We start from the raw sequence: 24959 nt of genomic DNA on the forward strand, positions 1-24959 counted from the left end.
ATAAAGACCAAAATACGCTGTTGGATTCTGAACCTGTTCCATGTGTGAGCATCGAGGTTTGGCTCTCCTGGCGCGGTACTGTCCTGATCTCCCTGCAGGGTCCATGTGCCCCTGGGGCTGAGCAGCCCTGCTCTGGCTGCAAGGGCATTGCATTGGTCACCTTCAATAAACCCCTGCATTTTCACTACAAACTGCCCTTTCCCCTCTGTGAAGTTCCGGATTCCAGTGGGTGGCAGTAGTGGGAGGATGTAAGGTGGGCTGATGCCAACCTGATGAAGTTTAACCATGCCAAGTGCAAGGTCCTACACCTGGGTTGGAGCAATCCCAGGCACAGCTACAGGTTGGGAAGAGAAGAGATTCAGAGCAGCCCTGCAGAGAAGGACTTGGGGGTGTTGGTCGATGAGAAAATGAACATGAGCTGGCTGCAGTGTGCGCTCACAGCCCAGAAAGCAACCGTATCCTGGGCTGCATCAAGAGCAACGTGACCAGCAGGTCCAAGGAGGTGATCCTGCCCCTCTGCTCTGCTCTCGTGAGACCTCACTTGGAGCATTGTGTGCAGTTCTGGTGTCCTCAACATAAAAAGGACATGGAACTGTTGGAACAAGTCCAGAGGAGGCCACGAGGATGATCAGGGGCTGGAGCACCTCCTGTATGGAGACAGGCTGAGAAAGTTGGGGCTGTTCAGCCTGGAGAAGAGAAGGCTGCGTGGAGACCTCAGAGCAGCTTCCAGTGTCTGAAGGGGGCCTACAAGGATGCTGGGGAGGGACTCTTCATCAGGGACTGTAGTGACAGGACAAGGGGTAACGGGTTCAAACTGAAACAGGGGAAGTTTAGCTTGGATCTAAGGAAGAAATTCTTTCCTGAGAGGGTGGTGAGGCACTGGAATGGGTTGCCCAGGGAGGTTGTGAATGCTCCATCCTTGGCGGTGTTCAAGGCCGGGTTGGACAGAGTCTTGGTTTAGTGTGAGGTGTCCCTGCCCATGGCAGAGGGGTTGGAACTGGGTGATCTTAAGGTCCTTTCCAACTCTAAGTAATTCTATGATGTGGATGGTGGCTTCTGGCACTTACTGAGAGCTATGGAGTCAGGAATAGCTCCTGGGAGGGAGGGAAGGAAAGCAGTTCAGGAATGACAGTTGTATCTCCTAAATCCAGCCCTGTACTCATTTAAATAGCAAGATGTGAGGCTTGGTCTCTTTGCAGTCTCTCAGAAGAGCTGTGGATGGCTTGGAAAGCAAAACCTGGAACTTCAGGAGTTTCATTTTGCCTTGAAGAGGGTTTTTTTTTACTTAGAATTGCATCAGAGGCGGAGCGTGCAGAGCAGCCACCACGACGTCCGCCTGTAGCTGAGGCTTTGCTGACTTTATAAATAGATTTTAAAGGTGAGGAAAACAGAAAGCGCTTAAAGTATCACCAGTTAAAGGTACAGTGACTGCTGCAGCTGCAGCCATCGTGTTGCTGTAGTGGGCCATGAACTGCTGGGGGTGGCTACAAGCAATAACTACTGAAGCATAGGGCAGGGGCTTTAATAACTGCAGCCCACTTCAGAATGGGTCATGGTTAAAGCTGCCTGTAGGGAGGCCAGAGGCACAGCACAGGCTTGGGATGTCTGTACAATAAACCAGAAACGAGTTTAATTCCACACAGCCCTTGATGTGCCATGGCGGGCTCCATGCCCTGACTTGTGAATGACTCCCACAGCGATGTGGTCTCAGGACCACATCAAGGAGGTTTACTTTTTTGCCATTTGGTTATGTTCTGCTACTTCACATACAAATACCTTGATGACAACATCCCTGAAGTCATCACGCAGCTGGTGTGTGCCTGGCTTTATTTCCTGACCAGAACTGTCCCTCTCTCCCTACCAGGAACTGAAGCCAGGGCCCAGCTGTGCCATATGAGCCTCTACCAACACCCAAGTTGGTAAAAATTCCCATTTCTGCACTGCAAGGGGAAGTTCCACCTGGCCAGGGGTAAAGGGGCAGTTCAGGAGGGGGTTGATGAGGCAGTTTCAGAAGTTCAAGCACCACTTCTCAATCCATCCCCAAACTGACTCCTTTAACCCAGTGAGTTCTGAGCTGACAGCAGCTTTACCTGCGCAAGCCCCCCTGCATCCCTGCCTGCTGCTCTTCCACTGAGGTGAATGGTCATAGTTCAATGAAAATACAAAGACCTTTACCAGTATGCATTTCCTGTCAGCAGCACTTGTCCCACAGTGCCTCCGGTTCAGCCCCTTCCCTTCATTCCCCTCAAAAGTCAAGTAATTCTTTAGTGTGACAGCCTGGCCCAGAGCTATCCCTGGTTCTGAGCAGATGGAGCTGGTACTGAGGTCATTCCTGTGTAAATAACCAGCAGCCGAGGACAAGTTTAAGGGTTTTATTATCAAAGTTCTGTAAAACGATTTCAGAAACTGTACATGGACATGGCACAGACCGTGGCCTACTTCTGTCTTCTGACCTGCACAAAAGTGAGAGCTCCTGAACGTCCGTAACTAAGGAAACAGCCTTGCCTAACTACTCTGCGGCTAACATGGAATCACTGTGTGCATAAGAGTACTACTGCAGTGACAGTAAACACAAAGGTATTAGTTTATATAACTTGAGATCAAGTAAAAAGTACATTATCAAGTAGACTTGCTTTTAAAAGCATCCGAAGGTCGATTTAAAATGCACTACTACCTCTTTGCAAAGTGTTCAGCTCAGTAACAAATACAGAACCTGGCTTAGGAGAACTGCACAAATCAACATTTCATCACGGGGCGCTGGCCAAGCAGAGGATTTCTGTCCCAAGGCTCAGGAGGAAAAGTTAAAGAACCATTACAGAGGATTAAAAAGGAAGCCCTCAAAAAGGTCAGTGCATCTTAACCTTGTCAACGCCAAACAAAACCCACCGGGAAAATCAAACCCAACCCCAGCCCCATGGCTTTAAGAAATAAACAAAACAAACAACAAAACCCAAAGCTACCTCTATGAGAACGCTGGTTCCAGCTGTGCTGTCACGGTGGTGTGTGTAGTCCCATGCTGGACCCTCGCGTCGCTCCGCAGGATGTCCCAAGAGGGAAGATGTTTCTGCCCCATCCCCATGCAGTCAGTGCATTCCCTCTACTTCCCTATTACTGCAATGAATCAAATTCTAGAGACACTATCGGAGGTGAGCTGATTTACTACAGGAGATCAGACAACAAATAGTCCATGCCTGCTGTAGATGCATGCAGCTTTTTACTTTTGCTTGAAGCATCACCAAGTTAGTAGAAATGGCTTGGCTCCGCGCTCCCTCAGCCAGAACAAGGATGGTTACCCTCCTACCAAGCTTTTGTGTGAGTTAGTATCAGGAGATTTACAAACCAGGGGTAGCTCAGAGCTGTATACATCGAGGTTTAGGATTAACAAGTACAGCGTAAAAGAATCACACAGGAATGACACTGATGCACGGCTGCAGCCGTGGCCACTGCACAGGCAGAGCTCAGTCACTCATGTCCATGTCCTCCTCGTGGTGATCATCCCCATTCACTTTGGATTCCCTCGCTGCATCCCCACTTCCTTTATCAGCAGTGGACTCCTTCGCTTTAGGGGAGGAAGACTCTGACATTTTCTTGTCTTCCTTCTTCTCCTTCTCGCTGTCGTATCCTTGTTCTTCTTCATCATAATCCCTTGTGACCTGCTTTGCCAAGAGAAAAAAAAGGAAGAGTAAAACTTGCCTTCCAAGCCCCTGCTGGCTCCAGGTCAGGGCTGCAGCAGGGCCCTGCAGCCAGGCAGGTTTGGAAACATACTTTCACATCTTTGTCACTCTCAGACTTCCGTTCTCGATCCTTCTCTTTGTCTTTGCTCTTTTTCTTCTTGCTGGTTGAGCGCTCCCTCTCGTCTCTACTTCTCTCCTTGTCTTTATCCTTCTTCTTTTCCTTTTTATGTCTACAACGATAAAGTATGGAGAAGAATTAAAGCCACAACCACGCCACCTATAGCTGTCACCCACACACAGTCCATTACAAATCTAAAGGGAGAACAGCAGTGTTCGGCCACAACACACTGTTAACTCTCAGAAAATAACCCAACAGTCCCGTTTCTCAGCTCTGGAGCAAACCCAACCACCCAAAAGCAGAGTCTAAGAACAGCAACATGCCAGCATTTTATGAAGGAGCATCTCAAAGTTCCTCATTTGAGTAAAAAGAGCGGAAGACAGAATACCCAGGCCCACCCAGAGGTCAGCTGGCCCCTATGGTACAGAGCCAAAGGGGCTGGGAATGCTCGGTACCTCCTATCTTCCCCCCGGAATTCCTCCCTTTTGGAGTTCCCCTGCTCCACTTCCCAGCTGGGGAATCTTCCACCCAGACACCACTTTATGCTGTAGCCAAGAGATCAACTGACCTTCTTGGAGATGGGGACCGGGACATTTTCCTCTTAGGAGACCTGGGTTTTTTAGGTGACCGTGTTCCACTCCGGCTTCTTCTACGTCGTCTTTCTCTGCAGGAAAGAGAGATCAAGGCTTTTTTTCTCTAAAGCTACAAATACACCTCTGGCTCAACAATGGGTATTTACTCCTGGCAGCCCTGCAAAGCCCTCCTGATCAGCAAAGTCATCTCCTGTTCTACCTTCATCTTCATGAACAAATCTCTATCTTAGACTGTATGGGGGACCCTGGCTCTTTTTGCAACCAGAAACAAAACCGTTTGTCCTTGTTACTATTGCAAGTTCTTTTTGGAAGTGTTTTAAAAAGAACAGAACACATTTTGCTTGTATTTATTCCATACATCAGGAAAGAGTTTGTGACCTCAAAGAATCACATCCTCTGGTACAGAGCAAGCAGAAACTGTTCTAAGCCCAAACAGCACCTCCAGAAAACTACAGTCAGTATTAGGGAAAAAATAAATCATCTTATCAACATGGGTAGAGAGCACGTGTGCATTTGTGCATACACCCAATATACCCACAGCAGAATCCTCATCCTGCTACTCACAATAATGGTCTTTTGATTAAAGTGGATAAAAATGCTGGAAACAGCAAGGAAAGCTGTCGTGTCACTGTACCTGCTTGTGCTTCTTGACCGTCTGGTTGTGCTGTAGCTTTTGGGGGGAGTTTTAGAACGTTTCTTTTCTTTCTCTTCCTTCTTTTTATCCCTTTTAGTAAAATACAGATTTTAAAGTTTAAGTCATTGTCAAACTATGCAATTAGCAGCCTCTCCTTTTGCTATGTAGGAAAGCAAATGCAGACGTGATAACAACATGGGACAGTGTACATGGTTTAGTATTTCTGAGGCCAGTCACATTATAATGATGGCAACACAGATTAGTTACCTACAGCTAAATAAGATCATAGCTGTTACAGCTTCTGTGTATGAACAGCAGAAGAATCTGCAAGCCCAGATGCTCACAGATCCTGCTTTCCAGAGGCAGCTACTGAGGGATTCAGCTAATGCCTGCTGCATCTGTTGACTCTCAGGAAAAGCAGGTTATGTGTTTTTATGTAACTGAATGTGCACACGTCTGCACACAGGCCTGCTATTAGTCTGTAAGGCATCACAAGAGACTGTGACTTGAATCTTGCCCTAGTGTTGGTTTTTGTGGGTGTTTTTTGTTTGCTTGTTAGGGCTTTTTTTTTTTTTTCCTAAATTAAGCACCAAAATATAGTAAATCACTGCTAGCAATTAGAACAGATTTACTGAAGCAACTACCTGGTTTTGGATGTGCTCCTGGACCTCCTGCTTCTCTCTCTGGAATGAGATCTTCTTCGCCTTGGACTTTTAGACCGCCTCCTGCTTCTTGATTTTGAATGGGACCTTCTCCTTGATCTGCTTCTTGACCGTCTACGAGGGGCACATTGTACATGGGAGTTAAATACAGGGAATTTTAATATACTATTCAAAATCCATCTGCCTGGTGCTCAGAGTATCATAATGCATAGTGATACATGAATGAAGAATAAAGATACAGAATACAGAAAACAGAAAAGGAGTTGCACTGAGTCCACCAAGGAAAAAGGAAGTGCACAAATGTGAAAAGGCAAAGAAGAATGATGCTTCAATCATCTCTTTTTAACTCTCCCTGTAAGAAAATATCTTGTTCCTCTTCTTATAAGAAAATATCAGGCCTATTGTAGAGGAAAACTGGTCTGTTGTGTTGAAATGTGAAGAACATTAAATATGAAGAACGTTAGAACACCAAACCAAATACAAGCCAGTTACTGAATATGCAAATAGCAAAGTACAGATGGGCAAAGCCATGGTTAAAATGGCTTTGCACAGACCACTGGCATGTGCTGCTTGATTGGAGCTGACAAGCCAACAGCATAAATGAGCCATATGTCTTCGTGTTTGGGTATTAGAATGGTGTTAAGATCTCTAGTCAGAGCACCTGAACAGCCCTGATCTCCGAGTAAATCATAACCTAGAAAACCCTGGGAAAACTTTAGTTACACACTTCCACTAAGGTGAATGTGCTGCACATACTAAAAACTAACAGCCCAGCAGATAAACATTTAGATACCCGAAAAAACAGTGCTCAGAGAAGCCTCCTAGGACTTGGTTTTAAGACAAATTAAAACCACCACATGAGCACACTGCAAAGAGACTGGTGACAGAACAGAGGTTTAAGGACAACAGTTTAGGTGTTCAGAGTAGTGAAGGCTGTGTAAAGCCAAGGCTCTGGGCTAAGGTGTTTCTTATCTAATACAAGCAGCAACTGATGGCTAAATAAAATCAGTCCAAGCATTGCACAGTGTCCTGAAGGTCCTTCTGCAGTCGTTTCAGGTACTTTTGAGGTATTTTTTGCCATCACCTCTCTCCCACCCTTCCTACAAAACCAGAGACTGGCCTCCATCCCACACTACAGCCTAGCCAGATCATGGCCTCAGCTTTCTCCAACCATCTGTCAGCCTCCAGGATTGAAGTGTCACTTTCCAAGAAGGATTTTTGAAGGCACTATTTCAGCCATGTGGGGTTTTTATAAGGCAAACAAGCTGACTACCTGTGTCTAGATGAAGAAGGTGTCCTCCTCCTCCGTGAGCGTGACCTCGACCTTGAATGCCTTCGTTTTTCATCTTTTTTGTCTGGAGGTTAAAAAGGGAAAGCAAAGTAAAAACCACAGTGTTATTTTAGTATTCAAAGAGATTTTATAAAAGAACAAGTTGACCTTCGTGCCACAGAAATAACCAAGATAAAGAAAACATAAGGACTATTTTGAAAGTAAGGCTTATCTATCCTTTTCCTCAGAAGACATCACAAAGAATTCACATGATAAAGACATGTGTGACATAAAACCAACATAATGCTTCATGCAAAACTGAAGAAGCCAAAATTCAGAAGATGCTTAATTTAACAGAGTTGAAAGGTAAGAGCAGCAGGGCAATGAAAAGCCTTGGTAAGATCTCAGAATCTGCCACTTTGTGAAGGGCTAAAGAACCTCTCAAATCACTGTTCTGAACTTCCCACAGAAAGCCTCAAAGTAATCAGCATGGTTTTCTGGTGTAATAGAAGAACAAGAGCTCTGCTCTTTCCTGAAAGCAAACAGGAGGCTGAAAAACTGTATTTTCAGTGTTTCATGTTCCTGCTTCTCAGGTCTGGTGGGTCTGACATTTGTGGATGAACTGCTGCATCTTGTTCTAAAACAAAATCTCCTGAAATCAGCTACAGAAAAAGGAATCATTTACAAACTTCCACAGATGAGGAATTAAAGAAAGGAAATCATCCCCAAGCAAAAGAATCACCAGGATGCCAAGCGGTTAAGACATTTGCTGTTTCCAATGAAGTCTCAGAGCTGCCACTATGAACTTCCACCAGGGGAAGCTCAAGCATTTTTCTATCTTCAGACGAAGAGAATTTGGGGGGAAAACCAAGAGACCATTAATTCCCTGCAACATTCAGCAGGACACACACAACATTCACACTATGGGACAATTAAAAACCTGTCAACCATACATTAAGTCACTATAGAACATGAAAGTGTTAAGCCAGTATTTTGCAGACCATGAGCTTTTATCACATACTACATCAAACCTGCCTCTTGAAATAAATGAAGTATTTAAAATTACCTGGCTCAATAGCAGCAGAAATTAATGACTGTGCTTCTCGTACTCTTTTCATAGCTTCTTCTATTTCTTTACTGGAGGTATCTGATTTCAGACTTGGGGAAACAAGACCTGCAGCTACATGGTTCAACCTGGGAAATTAAAAAAGCAATCTTAGTAATTCAGTGTTAATGAATCCAAGAAATACAGCCTGAAGCCTATTCAGAGTGGCTGATCTAAGTGAATCAGTACCTGCCCACGCTTTGTCACCATTTAGATAAGAGGGTAATAAGTCTAAGATATGGTATCTGTGCTGAAAACAGCAGCACAAGATACTAGCACCTATGGCTCTTAGAATTCCAGTCAACCTTAAAGAGCAGGAAGCTTTGTGTTGGCTTGCACAGGTAAGTTTCTAATGACACCTTTCAGAACACTTGTACAACACAATTTCAATTCTTAACACCTGAAAGAACAACTCCTTGGGTAACAGTGTATAACAGCAGAAAGTCAGCTTCCATTTTGATAAGCCACACTGGGAAGTCTACAGTGATGAAATCTGCAATTCAGAAGATGTGTTCTACAAGGTGGTTTTGAAGTCAGGTGTATTGGGTATATCTAATCCATTATCTTGGCTGTTTTGCTCAATCAACTATGCAATCTCTGCTTACAGAAATATCAATTTACAATAGTGAATAATATGCCAGAACAGTATTAAAAAAGAAGATGGGTTACCTATCATACAATCATATCAGAGAATGGTTTGGGCTGGAAGATATATAGCTTTATCCTCTGGCTTAGATGAGAAGGCTCTGACAATTTAAAAACATTGAACAGCCAAACAGGGCTAGAAGTTGTTTAGCTAATAGACCAGCAAGGCAAGCAATACTTGCTGAAGCTGAGAGTTGAAAGAATTCTCTCCAAAGCTCCCTGCAATTTGCAGTACCAGGGCTTTCTGAGGCAGATTTCGCTTCTTTGCCATTAGAACATTTGTCATCTACTCATTTGTCTAACAGCTTTTTTCTCTGGCATATTAATTGGTATCGTTCCATGGATGCAAGGCTGAATCATCTTCATTTCCTCCCCCTCTTCTCTCTACCACAGAGAAGAGTCTGCACAAGATCCCCAAGTCACAAGTTTTCTCCAACCTTAATTAGATCCAGCAGGACAAAGACTGGACACTGAATCACAAAAGACATTCCCAAGATCCAGTGTATTGCAATACAAAGATTTGTAAACACTGATACTTACTTTGGGTCCACTGTGCTCATAAGTTTTAGTAGTTGATCTGCTGCAAGAGACTGTGAGGAGAAACAACAGTTAAAACCATGTTGGAAGATGTGTTTAAGAGGATCATCTTCCCTGAATGTCTCCTTAGCAGCAGCTAAAGCAAATTGTCTCTACAGATAAAAAAAAACAAACCAAAATAACCCTCAAACAAGTTTCAGACAAAAAGCTCCTGGACAGAATCAAAGCACTTGAAAATAAAAATGCACTCCTGGTATTTTAAGAGTTATTTCTCTGTTACTTCAAGAGAATGGAAATCTCATTAAAGAATGAAGTTGCCTGTCCATGGGAAGTCCTCAATGTCAACTTATAAGCAAAAGCTTCTTTAATCTAAAAATTCTATGACAACTGGTCACTTCCTGTACCAGTGGTACTGTAACAACATGTTTACTTCCCACTAATTTCTTCATATGGAGGCTGCCTTGCGTTGAACCCAAACACTTTGTTACATTCAGCTGCTTAATGAACAAGGGAAACAAGCCTTCCTCATACCAGTTATATTTTCCTAACAGGCATTTAGAATGCTTATTTTTTCATTTTTTATTTCATTTTCACCATATCTGCTTGTTACTACACATGGCATGCATAAAGACAATGCTACATGATGGATTTCTTACCAATGCACTGAACTCTTACTACTTCTTGTACCTGTAAAACATGTTTGTTCTCCGTACACTATTTGGTTCTTATAACTTCAGTATTAACCCAATATAACTCACTATTACTTAGTACTTAAAAGTCTGCTTTTATTTATTTTTTAAAGACTACAGTCTAACAAAGTCTCCTCTGTATTTTCTACACCTACAACATTAAAAACTCAAACAGTCTTTATTTACTATAATTACAGTTTCACAGCTTGATAATGACACACGTTCGAAGTGTTCCACTACTAGCCCCAGATTATTTTTTAGGTCCCTCTGGCATTTAATTTAATACTCCTACAGATACTACTTATTCCAAACAACAGAAAAAACCATCACTGGATTTTTCAGACAGTGGCTGTTAAACTGATATAAATGAAAATTACTTTTACAACAGAAGAGGGTAGCAAAAGAGAAGTGTTCATATACAAACCTGCTATGCCAAGAAACAGACTGCATTCTATAACAATTCTAAGGAGTTTAAAGAACCCGCAGCCTGTGCAACTACATTCAGTCAAGCCTTTTATAAAAATTAGTATTTTATAGCACTTTTTCAAACCTAAGTATAGCATTTCCAGATCTTCAGCTTGTTATTTAATATACTGATGAACCCTAAGGGCATCACGTATGATAACTGAACTATATAAGAGACAATAAAGAAAATGTTAAGAGCGTGGGACATACCTGAGAGTTTAAGTTTGCCCCAGGAAGCCCAAGAGCAGCTAGGGCAGGATCAAGAGCAGGAGCTCCTAAAGCAGCTAAAGGAACAGCACCAATCTGTAACAAAGGTAGCAATTAGACAAAGCCATATTCAACCAATAAAAAGCTGTTGGATCAAGATTCCCAAGCATCAGACATGTGAAAATGTGAACTGGGGTTTACTTAGGCTTCTAGCTACAGAAAACATACTAAGGTCAGTCAGAGTATTTCAGTTTTCCCTATTCAGGTATTCCAAAGCTTAGTATAGGGAAGATTCTTATTCCTATAAATATTCTAATATGAAGTTCTGTCTCCTCTGCATCCCAATGGGTGAGTCAAAGGAAGTAAAAAAGCAAAACATTCCAGTACAGTCAGGAAATAGTTTAAAATGAAGCTGTTTTCCAGTGCTAAAATGAAAATTCAAGTTACTGAGCCAAAAACCACATACCTAAATCAATTTAGGATTGAAATGAACATGTTTGATATTAAAAGACAATATAATATTATTGCATATCTGCAAATTTCTCTAGTTTGGTTAAACTAGAAAAGGGGTTGAAAAACTACTGGAAGAGTAAGTAGGATGATGTGCACAGGTCTGAATTCCTTAAATTAATCTAGAAGCCTCATAAAGAACCTCATTTTTGGCCATTTGAAGTGAAATGATCAAAACATACAGTGAGATTCAACCCAGGTGATCTCATGTTAACCAACGCTGTGCTGCCACTGTGAGGGCTTGTTCTCTCTTCCTTCCATCCTCCTCACTGCCTCCTTCCTGACAGCTCTGGCACTTGAGACTCATTTGTCAAATAATTCAACCCACTGAAGAGTCAGAGAACATATTTTTGTGGCTACATCCCACTATCACTATAGCTCACTAAAGAATATGACGAGCTTCAGAGCCAGTGTAAAAGCAGCTGCAAGAGCATGTAGTCAGGAGCAAGGCAGTGGAACCTTCCTCTATCTGACAGGGAGTTTTCCAGTTAGCTGACCTCTTGAAACTGTACAGGCTCCTCCCTGCAGTTTGAGAATAAGATGTTCAGCTCCCCGTAACAGTCAAGAGGATCTGCATAACCATCCATAAAATACATGTGTTAAATAGCTTCTACCATTAAGGTGATTGGGAGTAGGCTGGGATTCAGGTGACAGAACTAAGATTAAGGTGGTTCAACAACCATTTTCAGGAATTTATACAGGTTTTGATGAAACTCGCCTTCAAGATGGTGTTTGTTTCTTCCATGCCTTTCCTAGAGTTTCAAAGCTAAACTTTAGACTTTTCCCTTCATATATGGTTTAAGAGACCTGAACAACTCAATGTCAAATGTATATTCTATGCAACCAGAAATCCTAGCAGAAGTTACACAAAGAAAAGCTACGCACAAGCTGAAGAAGTAGACTTGGGAACTACTGAATTAATGAAGCTTTATTCTTATTAATTTACTTCTTGTACTTTGATTTTCTGTCTCTAATAAGATATGTGCTTTGACTGAAACTATTTCCATGATGTATTATTCTTAATGTTCATCTTCCGCATGAATCCTTGTGTATTTAGATAACAAGCAAATACCTTTAATACTCCAGCTGAGGAGAAAAATTGTATCTCCACAGCATGTCAACCCCTTGAGTTTCACAAATGTAAAGCCTACAAGATCGCTATTGCTTGTCAAATCTGTCTTTGAGCACAGAATGGATTAAAAAAAAAAAAAGGATGAGAAAGAGATATAAACACAGGGGCCCTGAGAAACCAGAGGAATCATATTAGGGAAATAAAAGTATCCCATCTACCAACTACCATAGTTTAGCCACAATTCACATCAGGCAGCTGTAACAATCCAAGACACATAAACTAAAACATTCTAGGAACAGGCATTAGTACACAGAATCATAAAATTAACTACATCAGTCTATTTGTCCTGAAAAAAAAAACAGAAGTAAGTTAGAATCGACCAGGATACATCTAGTCATTCCCATTAGCTTTAGCCTGATGGGAAAGGGGAAGCCTACCTGAGAAAGTGGGTTAGGAGTAGGCAGGAGTCCACCTCCAGGCAGCAGACCTGCCACAGCATTAGCTGGTGCCAAGAGAGACAAAGCCTTAGTCTCATCAGGAATAACTCCTGCAGAGAAACAGCCTTGCATTAGAGTGCATTCCATTTCAAAGGCAGAAAATACACAAAAACACCCAGAAAATGTCTCCCTGATACACCACCTGAGTTTGTTGAAAGTACTTATGTTGGCTAAAATACAAAGCTCGTTGTCTATTAATATTTATCATTAAATTTTTTTGTCAGAATGCAACTTCAATGTGTGACAATTTGACTGTTCCTTTTTCTCTACAAATGGTTAAGTTTCTAGAGCAAAAAAATAGCACAATACACACTACTTTTTTGTTAACACTGCCAAGATTTCATCACCTGTACTCGATTTTTAAGTCATGAACCAAACGTAAGCAAGCACAGTCGGTTCTCCAGGGGTGTGCTCTCAACTTTCAAAAGCTGTTTTATGAACAACGACTCGTGTCGGCTGCTTCACTATAAAGCACACAGAAAAATCAAGATACACAAGACAAAAAAAGTTTGATTTAGGGGTTAATAATATGGTACAGTTCACTAAGTTTGCTTTTACACCTACCATATAAATTTTGTAAAACTTAAAAGAGAAGGTATGGAAATATTTTTGGGTTGAATCAAGCGTAGGGCTTTTGCTGACTTGTCAAATGAAAATGAAAGTCTCTGCAGATCTTCAAATACACGCTCTGTGTGTGTGTCTGAGGGTGGATGGGTGCATACATACAGGATATCGTGGCACATTCCTTACCTGTGCAGTAAAATGCATTTGTTCCAGTATGTGCCATGCTTATTGTACCAAGAATGCTGCTACATACTGCCATTTCAGAAGGAACTTCTGGCCCAAAATCTTGCAGCCAACTAAGACAAGTGTCTTATTTTACTGCCTGCTCTCCACATATAATTTTAAGGGTCCTAGCATGAAACAAGTCATTATGCAGGTGTTTTTTATTCTATCCAACAGCAAAAGCCCTATACAGATGGATTAATTTGTTAATGTGCCCAAGCCCCCAAAATGAGAGTTCAATAAAACAATTTTACTATATATTTGCAAATACCAGTAGTGTTTCTGTAATACATATTAAGAAACTGCATCTCATCATAAAACATACAATATGTACAGGGCACTTAAGAGAAACTGGATAAGCTGCAGAAGAAAACTGTTGGGTGGTATTTTCAGCAGGGCCTGGTATATAGTTCAGGCTGAACCAGGGAAAAGAACTGTAAAACACAACAACAAAAAAGAAAAACCACTGTTAAATAAAGGTAATGGTTCCTTCCACCTATACTGAGAAGTGCCGATAATATAAACAAATGTATAATACACAGCACTGTTATCTTGCTTGTGTCATTGAGCGGTCATCAATTTAGATACCCAAAGTTATGGAGGGAGAGGGGGGGAAAAAGGTCATTTAGATAAAGGGCATTAATGCATCAATATATTAACATACCTACAGAGAGATTACGGGGGAATTTTGCATGCAAAATATGGCTCAGAGGATATTTATAAATTACAGCTAAACATTTCAAATTAGTGCAACTACAACATTTCTGGCATCTAAATATAAACCCTCAGACTTATCTTGAGAGACCTCATAGAAGATCTGCATCCATTAAAAAAAATCATGCATCTGATCCTCTAATTGTTTTTCTTTAAAAAGTATTTAGAAATAAATAAACTACAGTTCAAAAAAAAAAAAAAAAAAAGCAATGAGGCCCCTCACCAGTTAATTTTCATGCTTCAAGAGCTTTTTATACTGCTGCTTTGTTAGAACCATGAAATACTGCATGAATGTGTAGAAATGAAAGAAAAAGAAACAGACAAAAGAAACAAACATTAACCAAAGAACCTAAATATCCCCCCCAGCCACCTTTAATCTTTAAGAGTTCCTTCCAAACGTAGGAATAGCACAGTGAAAATGACAAATACTAAACCTTACCGTAGACTTTGTGTATAGTTCTATAACACAAAGCAACAGCCAACACCAAACTGTGTATGCTAAAACTGGAGGGCGCTTGTGGTATAGGGGATAATTATTGCGCTAAACAGATAATAAACATTTACTTTAGTGACAGGCAATAGTAATACAGAATTATCACAACAGAAAATAGAAGATCAAAGGGCCCAGTTCAGCACAGTAGTTAAGCATATGCCTGGCTTTAAGCACATGAGCAATTTCACCGTGGTGTTAAGAATCTTGCTGTATCGTGCTTAAGTAGCTTGTTGAATTGGGACTCTGGCAATTTGCATTGGCAGGGAAAACTATACTCCAATACATGGACAGGAGCATATGGTTACAAAACCAGGGGGTATAACTTTATTGGCTGAGTGTCTCTCTTGTGATACACCACATCATTCTGCACCACTAGAGCACCAGAGGAAACAGGCCATGAGGAGCTCCTGGATTTAAACAGGCCCATTTAAATATTCTATTTGTTCATTATTTTATTTTCTTTACACAATCTGAACCAAAAGTACTGGGCAGATCTCTCTATGTGCCAGATTTATACACCATCAAGCACAATGGACAAAGTCAGACTGGTTTTATCCTTATTGGTCAAGTTAAAACACTAAAGTTCTGCACCATGGGCCTTGGTGATTGTTTCAGTTCTGACTCAAATGGACTGTTGCTATATCATGTTTTAATACAAAGACAAGGACAAGATGCCTTTCAACTATGTTATTACACCTAAACTAGCAAAAGCAGAAGCAGTAACTCAATGGTAATTTCCGAACATGTTCTGTGCTCTCAAAAAGCAGCATGTCTCAACCAAAGGTCATGCTGCAGAGTCCTATGTTCCATAAATTAAGTTTCCATAGCATTTAAGTTTAAGGAATACAAAGATAAAACAGCTCCCCAGGCCTCAAAAGACAGCCTACAGCATTACAATGTCTTGAGCATAGGTCTGAACTCAGGCCATGTACCAGATTTGTTGCTGTAGCACAATTTAATCTACAGAGATTTTATTTAACTCAAGCAATCAGGGAAAATCCATTAATTCAGAAGTAAATCAAGAAACAGTACAAGGAAATCAGTTACTTCTAAAGCAAGTCTAGAAGAGTTTAATAAGACTTCTGCAAGAAGAGGTGTCTTCTCAGCACTTTGTTTTTAAGGTAAGTTCCAAAAACCCTGCTCATTGCCTTTCAAATTACTGTAACACCCTAAAACGTAAAAATAAAAAGAAGAAGAGAAAATGTAGTTAACAAGTGGTTACACCAGGAAAACACTTGGGGACTTGAGTGCTTGCTGGCCTTTAGTTAATGTCTAGAATCCCCTGTAGCTGCAGAGGACCCACTGTTTTTCAGTCATCTGGAAGGGCTTTGCATTTGCCTTCTCCACTACAAAAATCACACACACAAATAACAGAGAGAAGAGTTTATTATTTAGTGAAATTCTATAAAATATATCAAGGATGAACAAGAAAACTTGGAATAAAAAAAACTAGTCCCAGTGCCCATTTGGCACCTCTTGGAGATCTAATTTCAAATTACACCATAATTATTCAAACCCTTGGTATACTGGACTTACAAGGAGAGTGAGTGCCTTTTCAGGGAAGTTCCCAAATAAATGCAGTGGCAGAGTATCTCAGAGAAACATTGCTCTACTCTCCCATGCACTCTCATGGAGGGAGAAACCATTCTCATGAAGAGATTTATATCTATGTGAAAGTGGCAAATAATTATTAAGGCAAAATTTCCTTATAACATGGACCTGTTTGCATAAGTCTGTTTAGGGAAACGTCTCATTGAGACTGATAAAGAGCAAAATTTGTAAATAATTCTGCCTAAAATGTTCATGTTCTAAACTTAAAGACACACAAAAGCAGTTAAGAGTTAAACTTTCCACTTTCATTCAGTGTCATTAAATTAAAAACAACTATTTAATCCATGGGCCAATGGCAATATACCAAGGGTTTCAAAGCATTAATTATCTTTTATGCTTGACGTTTTACTAATCCTCATTTTTGTGAACTATACTGGAATAAAATGCCCCCATACAGGGGCTTCATAGGCCATTAAACAATTCACAAACCTTCTGCATACGGTACGACTATCAAGGCTCTGTCAACGAATACAGTGTTTGTCAGGTGCTGCGCCACAACTGCCGAGTCGGGGTCATGGAACTTTACAAAACACACACGTGATGACACAGGCAAAGGAGAATCACTGCAAGAGAAGGAAATCAGTTACTGAGGTGGAAGCAAATCTGACAGTCTGAAGCTTGTAACCTCCACTGTCTCCCCACTTCGACCAACCCAGGAAGCCACAAAGGACCACGGGGCACTTCTCTATGCACGAACACAACTTCAGGTTTTGTACCAAACATCATTTTGATTGACCACACATATAAAATTAAACTGCATGAAGCCAACTCACTGCAAAATTGCAGGAACATTTTTACTGCCTCATTTGTAACTCGACATTAATTCTATTGTGCACAATGCATCTATGACTGGTCACCTAAATGCAAATTAGTTTTCATGACCTGTCTGTGAGAAGGGAAGGAGACATAGGAAAACTTTGCTCAAGAAAGGTAAACCAACTTATACTATCTATACCACTTAACAAAACCAGTGGGTTTACACTCTCTGCTTTAAACCCCAAATTACTCATCAAGGTAAATGATGAAACAAAGAGGGCAATGATATAAAAAATGCTGTGATTTTACTTATCAACACATTTCCATAAAAGCTCATAGACCAAACTTCTTCATGCTGCTTCTCACACAAGAGAAACTGCCAAGTTCATTCTGAAGGGATGTAGCACGTCTGTCATTCAGCAGTAACAGAACTAAACACAAAGAGGTTTAAGAAGCTCTGTAGAGACCTCTTCACAAGATAGAGGCCTGTACATTACAAGAGGTAAGTCTGTACCTACTCCACAGCTTAAAACAAGTGTCTGTCAGAAGAGCTGTGTAAGACATCCTCAGACATGGAAAATCCAAAAGAGAATGCAAAGGTTTCGAGTTACTTGAAAATAACCCAGAAATATCTACTCCCTACACAATAGGAGAGAATTGTAGGACACAACTGTGAACCCCAAACCCCCCTTTCCTGAAACCAAACCAAACACTCCAAATCAAGAGGCAGAATCAACCTGGTAAAGGTCCAAAATGGGTTTCAGAGCCCATATATCCTTAAAATGGTGCAAATTTTACTTTAATCAGACATACAAACTAAAAGACAGCAAGACAAATTGTTACACAGACACAACTTTGTAGCAGAGGAGGCAAAAGCTGCCTCCAGAAGGTACAGGGCAGGCACTGAAAGTTGTAGCAAGTCCTAAGACCTTAGTTCACAGAGTCCAGGATACATGCACTGTTCAGTGAGCCCTCAGGTACCAGAGGTACAAATTAACCTAAAGAAGTAGCTCTGAAAAATAGTCATTAATATTCATGACAAAGATCTCCCTTTGCTAACTAGATTCCCAGAAGCAGTTACAAGACTAGGTCTTCAAACTGCAGCCCACTGCCAAAACAATGTTATCAACTAAGGTTGAAGAACTTCAATCCAATCTTTATGACTAAAAGCACTGAGAGAGTTGTCAGAATTTAGGAGAAAGGAGAATGACTTCGATATCGACAAGAAAGATATCCAAGATCTATTTTTGTCAGTGCAAATGCCAAAACCTCTCTAAGCTTCACCACCATAGGCTCAGCTCAACGTGCAAGTTACACAAACTCAAGACCTGCCCTCAACATCTACCAGATCACTTTTATGTACTTTAAATTTAATCAGATGTGAAAAACAAGATTGGAGCCAGTGTATGGCAGCTTTTAAAATCTTAAAGTTAGAAACATCCATCTCATCCAACATCTTGCAGAGTTAATAAACTGGAAAGTATCATTATAGTGATAAATGGCACAAAGAGAGACAAATGGAAACTATTAGCTCTTTTGTATCCATAAATACACAGCAGCTTGCCAAAACGGTGCCTCTTCTTAACCATCTGCATAAAACCCAAAGAAGCATTAGCAGAGTTTAACAGAACCACAGTAGTAAAATTTGAAAGCAAAGTAAATCAAGGAGTTATGGTATATCTGAATTATGTATTAATCTAAGGTCTAAAACCCCAATTTATTACATAAATGCAGTACAATATTTTCAACATTCTTAAAATGTCTGTTGTAACAGAGTAGATGCTGTTTGTAGACATGAGTACTACCAGGTACTAACCTATACAGCCAGCTGAACATACAAACCCAACTGAACACACACAAGGATATGCTTATGCAGTCTGACATTTAATATAAATCACTGTATTTCATTTTTATAAACGTATTTTCAGTCACTCAAAAATCCAAGCTGTGGCTGAGTGAAATTCAGCAGAACAGAATGTTCTCAGCAGTTACCAAAAAAAGGCCATCATTATTCTAATTCACCAGAGAGTAAAAATTCAGTAATTCTCTCTCAGGTATCATGCCTCTGAATGCTGAGGCATTCGATTTACTGCGGTTGCTGTCTGAACAAAGTACTAAGCCTGAAGTACAGGAGATGCTGAAACACAGGAGATACACAGGGAAGCCCGATCTTCACCCTATAATCTCTAACTACTCACTCCTCATATTGCAACCAGCTCCTTAAATCTGGGTTAAGTGATATTTCAGCCAATACATAAACACTGCTACTTACATAAAACCAGGCTAGAACCAGGCTGGAGTGAAAAGATTGTCCATGCAAGAGACGTTCTTCCATATTACCATGTTGACTGGATGGAAAGCAACAACACAGAAACCCAATAAACCCCCAACTCATGTGCTTCACTCGGCAACAGAAATTGTCCCCCTTTTCTCAGCAGACTAACTACATGTGGCAATCACAAGTAATGCCAGTATTCTGAGAAGAGTCCTCATATAACTTTCATCAGCAGTTTTAGACAAGGCAAAAGATCTTGGGAAGTAGTGTTCAAGGCCAGGTTGGATGAGGCTTGTAGCAATCTGGTCTAGTGGACTGGGCTGTATGGTGAGGAGAATGGAAAGAATGTAAACCTCACAGGTTGAGATAAGAACACTCCAATAACTAAAGTGTAACGCAAAACTACTACTACTACTACTAATGATAAGGGGGAAAAAAAATCCAACAAAAAACACAAGCAATGCACAATACAATTTCTTACCACCCATCAACCACTACCCCGCCTGATCCAAGCAGCGACTGGTCCCTTCTGGGTGACTCCACCAAGTTTCTACACTGGGAATGATGTGCCACGGTATGGAATACCGCTTTGGCAAGTTTGGGTCAGGTGTCCTGTCTCTGCTTCCTCACAGCTTCTTATGCCCCTCCTTACTGACAGAGCATGAGACTAAAAAGTCCTTTGTCAGGGTGCTACTGAGCAACAACTAAAACATCAGTGTGTTATCAGCATTGCTCTCAAACTAAAGTCGAAAACACAGCACTGCACCAGCTACTAGGAAGGAAAAAAATAACTGTTACAGCTGAAACCAGGACAATATGCTAAACAGAAAACAGCTTATGTGTATATATATGTGTGTATACACACACTGCTTTAAGAGGAAAAAACCCCACACTCTCAAAAATCCATACCTTCTACTCTTCCGTTCCGCCTACCATGGAAGATGAGCCATATGGAACTCAATAAAGACAGGAACCAGGCAACTGAGTCAGGAAAAAGCAGAAGATGGAGGAAAGAAAGGTCTTGAGGAGGAAAAATGGAAGAAGTCACAGAGCTGGTTGTCAATTAAATGTGTGACAGGAAGCTGAGGTGTACATAAAGTGTGTAATAACTGATTAAATAATCACAGAATTATAGCATAGTTAGGGTTGGAAAGGACCTTAAGATCATCTAGTTCCAACCCCCCTGCCACTGTGATAAGCAGATGGATGAGTGGAGAGAATGAAATGTAGACAAGCTCAGGAAGTCGTAGCTGATCTGGAAGGCCAGGAGAATAAGGAACTTCTACAGGGGACAGCAGGATCAGACTGACCAAGAGAAAGATCAAATAAAGAGGTAAAGCAATAGTACTGGTTACTCCGAAACACTGCAGCAAAGAAGAATCCCACTACAATCTGAGACACAGATTCAGATTATGGAGACAATTTATAGATTATAATTTATATCCTGTAACACCTCCCCCCAAAAAAAAAAAAAAGATGAACAGCAAGGGCAGAGTAATGTCAGGACCTGAAGTTTAAAGGAGAAGGAATAAAAAAGGCTTTAGGAGAAGCAGATAAAAGAACCTGCCACTATTAAAAATACAACCCTCTTTGGTATGAAATGAAATCAGAGACTGTAAAGCATCCCAAATTCAGATCCCTGAGCACGTCAGTGGAGACCCACAGTGGGTCTAGAGGTGCCCCTGGCATCTCTGTATGGGCAGCAACACAAAGGAAATGTCACAAAACCTCCTTACAAAAACAAGGTTAAAAATTAACCCCAGCCCCTAAAAAGTGCCTGGTCCAGGATCAGCTGCACAACCTTTATATATGGTTTTCAAAAATGCTATTTTTCCACCAAGACATACATTCTGCAATGAAGATATATGATAATGTTCACTTCAACAGCTATTTAGTATTTTCTGCATCTTCTGTGCAAGGCCTATTTAGTTGCACTGTATTTTCTGCTCCTTACTGAGTTCTTCAGTGGCTTTCCTATAGTTGTAACTTCACTAAGAAATCTTCACAATATCCCTACAAGACAAATAAGTATTATCCTCCTCTCTCATTCAGGGCTTTGAAATACAAAAGACCAAATGTTTCAAGTAATTTTTGGTCACCCAATTTGAGGTATCTGGCACCTGGCTTAACGGAGTTATTTGCATCTTCTTGTCTTTTCTCCCTTGGCAAACCGCCTTCACCAACACAGCTATAAGGCAGCCAGCTGGTATTTTTTTTATATAAACCAGCAAGTTTGCCCTAAAGACTGTTATCTGCTAGTATCAAGCATTACAGCTACAGGGGTATAGCCATTTCTTCTCCTCCCATAACCCATCTCTACAACACATCCATCCATCACAGGCTTCTCTCTAGTACACAGCCCAAGACAGATCCATTGCCTGCACTGAGTAGGGCCCTGTGGGGCCGGGGTTTCATTACTCATTCGTACAAAGGAGGCAGACCAAGAACGTACAGACAGTCTGGGGGATGGTAGGAGGAGAGCTTTGGATATGGGGATTTTTTTGTAGAGCACTTCATTCCAATACCACAAAAGTAATCTTCTAATAGACTGATTAGTATGTATCTACAACTACAACATTTCAGAAACAGAATTCACCTAGAACAACATTTCTTAAAATAGAGAGCAGCACATCAAGTAACTGCATCTGTTTAAAGATTAATTACTTTGCTGGCTGCCAAGCATTAACAGTTCTGCCATTTAAGTTATCCCAGCTGGTATCACAACTCTCCTGTCTGTAAGTGTCCCTCCATTTCAGTCACGTATACATTCCATTTCCTTCCATGCTTCAATTTCCAATGTGAAACCACCAAAATCCAATCTGAAGTGCAAAACTGCCACAACACCAGAAAGGCTGTTTCAAAATGTGCGTACATAACCAGCTACCAGGATGGGTGAGCCTTCCTGGGCTTGCGCTAGAAGAGATTGAAGCTCAGTGATGAAGAAGACAAAGCTTAGAGATAGCTTCCACCCGCCCACATAAAAAATCCAAATAGTTTTGGGTATTGAAAATAATTGCCTGCTTTCTTGTTTGATTTTTCTCCACTCAATGCTCACTCATGATGGCATAATACATACGCAAAAGATCAACATATGACATTAAGGTCTGTAAACCACATGAAACTGACATGACCAAAACCAATGTTAACACCTAATGAACATAATAAATGTGCATTATTTGTATATTAGTGATTACCTGCCCACTTTGCACGGAATTCTTTGCAAGGAAGGCACATTTCTGTATCTAAAAAAGCAGGTTCATGGCCAACTGCCTATAAACGGTCGTGAAGGTTAAGCAGGCAGCAGCGGTTAGCTGGCCAGCCAAGAACAGCTCCTAGAGAGAAATGGGCACGTGGCAGGGGGAATCCTGCCTGGAATGACATATGTAAATTACTGCCTTCTCCCCACACACGTACCTAACGCATTAGGTGAATAATCACAGTTGCGCTAAGAACACAACCTCCTACTAGTGCCCCGTAAGGTGAGGGGGGGGCAAGAGCGCGGCTCGCTCCGCTCCACTCACCGCGATGCTCACGGCGCTGGCCGAGGCGGGCTCTCTCCGCCTAGGGGCCGGCAGCCGCGGCGCGGCGGGACCCGCTGCCGGCAGCCATGGGGAAAGGAGGCGGGCGCTGGCGTGCGCTGGGGGAGGGGAGGGCGGAGGCGGCGGCCGGGCCGCGGGGAGGCGGAGGAAGAGGCCTGCTCCCGCCGGGGAGGGAGGGAAAGGCCCGCACTCACTCGGGGGGGAAGAGGCGCAGCTCCTCGATCTTCCCGAGGAAGCCGAAGAGCGTCCGCATCTGCTCGGAGCTAGCGCTGGGGGAGACGTTAGTGACCTGGATCACGTCGGTGCCGCTGCTGGAAGCCATCGCGCCGCCGCTACAGACACAGCAGGGATGGGGAAAAGAAGAAAGGGGAAGAGCGCGTTATGCCCGAGCAGCCGCTCGCTACCGCGCCCAAAGCCCAGCCCGGCCCGGCCCAGCCCCGCCACCGCCGCGCAGAACCCGCCGCCGCCTCACCAGCCTGCCTGGGCCGCAGTATCCCACAATGCACCGCCGCTGCCCCCCCACGCCCCACCGCGCAGGCGCACTGCCCCCGGCCCGCGCCGTGCGCAGCGCCACCGCGCAGGCGCGTGTCCCTGGCCTCCCTCGGGAGCGCGCGGGGCGGGAAGGCGCATGTGCAGAGCGGTGGCGGCGGCGGGCGGGAAAGGTTGTTGCCGGAGCTGCTTTGGTGGAGCTCTTTGGGCTCTTATGGGGACAGGGAGCGTTCAGCATGGCCTGTCCCATGTGCCGATAGCACAACAGCTCGTGCAGATGGCGCCCCGGCTTCCAGAGCGCTCCTGGTTAGTCCTCAGAGGAGCTGGTATGTCTCGGAGGCTGCCATGTTGCTAACAGTGCACTGGACAAGGCGTTCCAGATGGGCTTGGTAATGCTGCTTGTTCCTTCAGAGCTGTAAGCTTAAAACTGACATGACTTTGAGAGGCTAGGTCAATCGGTACACGAATTGTATTCAGATAGAGATGAGTGGAACAGGTGTCTTGTTGCCTGGCTTCACTGAGATGAATGTGCTTCGAGTGCTCTGTGTCCTGCTCTGGCAACATACTGTAAATAAAACAATCATAGAACCCTGGAATGGTTTGGGTTGGAAGGGAGCTTAAAGCTCATTGTCATGGTTTAAGCTCAGCCATAAATCATGCAATCACTCTCTCCCCCCCTTTCCTTCCCCACTCCCAGATGGATGGGGAGGAGAATCGAAAGAATGTAACTCCCATGGGTTGAGATAAGAACAGTTTAATAACTAAGGTACAACACAAATCACTGCTGCTACCATCAATAATAATAATGATAAGGGAAATAACAAGGGAAGAGAATACAACCGCTCACCACCCGCCAAGCAATAATACCCAGCCCGACGCTGGCAGTGAACCAGCCCTTCCGGGTAACTCTCAGTTTATCTCCTGGGCATGACGTGCTGTGGTATGGAATACCTCTTTGGCTAGTTTGGGTCAGGTGTCCTGTCTCTGCTTCTTCCGGGCCTCCCCTCCTCCCTGGCAGAGCATGAGACTCACAAAGTCCTTGGTCAGGGTAAACATTTGAGCAGTAACTAAAAACATCGGTGTTATCAGCGCTGTTCCCAGGCCGAAAGTCAAAACCACAGCACTGCACCAGCTACTAAAAAGGAGAAAAATGACTGCTACTGCTGAACCCAGGACATTCATCCAGTTCCAACCCCTGCCACAGGCAAGGACACCTTCCCCCGTCCAGGGGCTTGAACACTGCCAGGGATGGTTACTTGAAGACTTCATACAAAACTGTGGGATTTCCAGCTGTGTTTTATTTTAATACTCAGATGAAAGAAAGAGGAGACAGAAAAAGGGAATTATAGAGCAGCAGTAGAAAGCTAATGCGGCCAAAATCCTTCCTCAAGTGTTAGTGCCTGAAGCAGGACAGTTTCTTGAGTCATTTATTTACCTAATGTATTTGGTCCTTAGCTAGTTACTTTTAACTTGTTTGGCACTGTTAGTAGAAGTTTTTTTCAAAAAGGGCAGTTTGAAACACAAATGTCTGGAACACAAACCTTGTGTTTCTGAAAGTGAAAAGTAAAAAGAGCCACAGCTAAATTCGCTAGTGATTGAGGCGGAGACACTCCTTTCC

The 24959-nt window shown here is 42.4% G+C and overlaps 1 protein-coding gene across 5 annotated transcripts; it reads right to left on the minus strand.

Moving 5' to 3' along the window:
* Positions 1–3197: 3197 nt before the first annotated feature.
* SRSF11 (serine and arginine rich splicing factor 11) lies at positions 3198–23396 on the minus strand. Of its 5 annotated transcripts, none has more exons than XM_080623766.1 (13): positions 23325–23396; positions 23047–23184; positions 16712–16845; positions 12619–12728; positions 10603–10695; positions 9242–9291; positions 8018–8145; positions 6955–7036; positions 5664–5795; positions 5020–5109; positions 4361–4456; positions 3766–3904; positions 3198–3653 (listed from the first exon to the last, which is right to left on the minus strand). In XM_080623766.1, exons 2-13 carry the CDS (start codon positions 23172–23174, stop codon positions 3459–3461), a joined length of 1377 nt encoding a protein of 458 aa, XP_080479892.1. In that variant the 5' UTR covers positions 23175–23184; positions 23325–23396; the 3' UTR covers positions 3198–3458. The 5 variants fall into 5 exon arrangements, with proteins under 5 accessions (XP_080479892.1, XP_080479891.1, XP_080479895.1 ...); XM_080623765.1 differs by having other exon boundaries at positions 3198–3656; XM_080623769.1 differs by lacking the exons at positions 16712–16845; positions 23047–23184; positions 23325–23396 and adding exons at positions 13026–13142; positions 13790–16702 and having other exon boundaries at positions 3198–3656.
* Positions 23397–24959: the final 1563 nt, after the last annotated feature.

This window comes from Psittacula echo (assembly GCF_963264785.1).
Source record: "Psittacula echo genome assembly, chromosome: 7".
In the NCBI taxonomy this organism is placed as follows: Eukaryota; Metazoa; Chordata; class Aves; order Psittaciformes; family Psittacidae; genus Psittacula; species Psittacula echo.

Coding starts and splice junctions, on each gene's coding strand:
- SRSF11 (XM_080623765.1), bottom strand. CDS start 23,174: ATGGCTTCCAGCAGCGGCACCGACGTGATCCAGGTCACTAACGTCTCC. Junction 7,037..8,017: donor TTCTGCTGCTATTGAGCCAG/GTAATTTTAAAT, acceptor TTTAACCTCCAG/ACAAAAAAGATGAAAAACGA. Junction 3,657..3,765: donor AGAGTGACAAAGATGTGAAA/GTATGTTTCCAA, acceptor CTCTTGGCAAAG/CAGGTCACAAGGGATTATGA.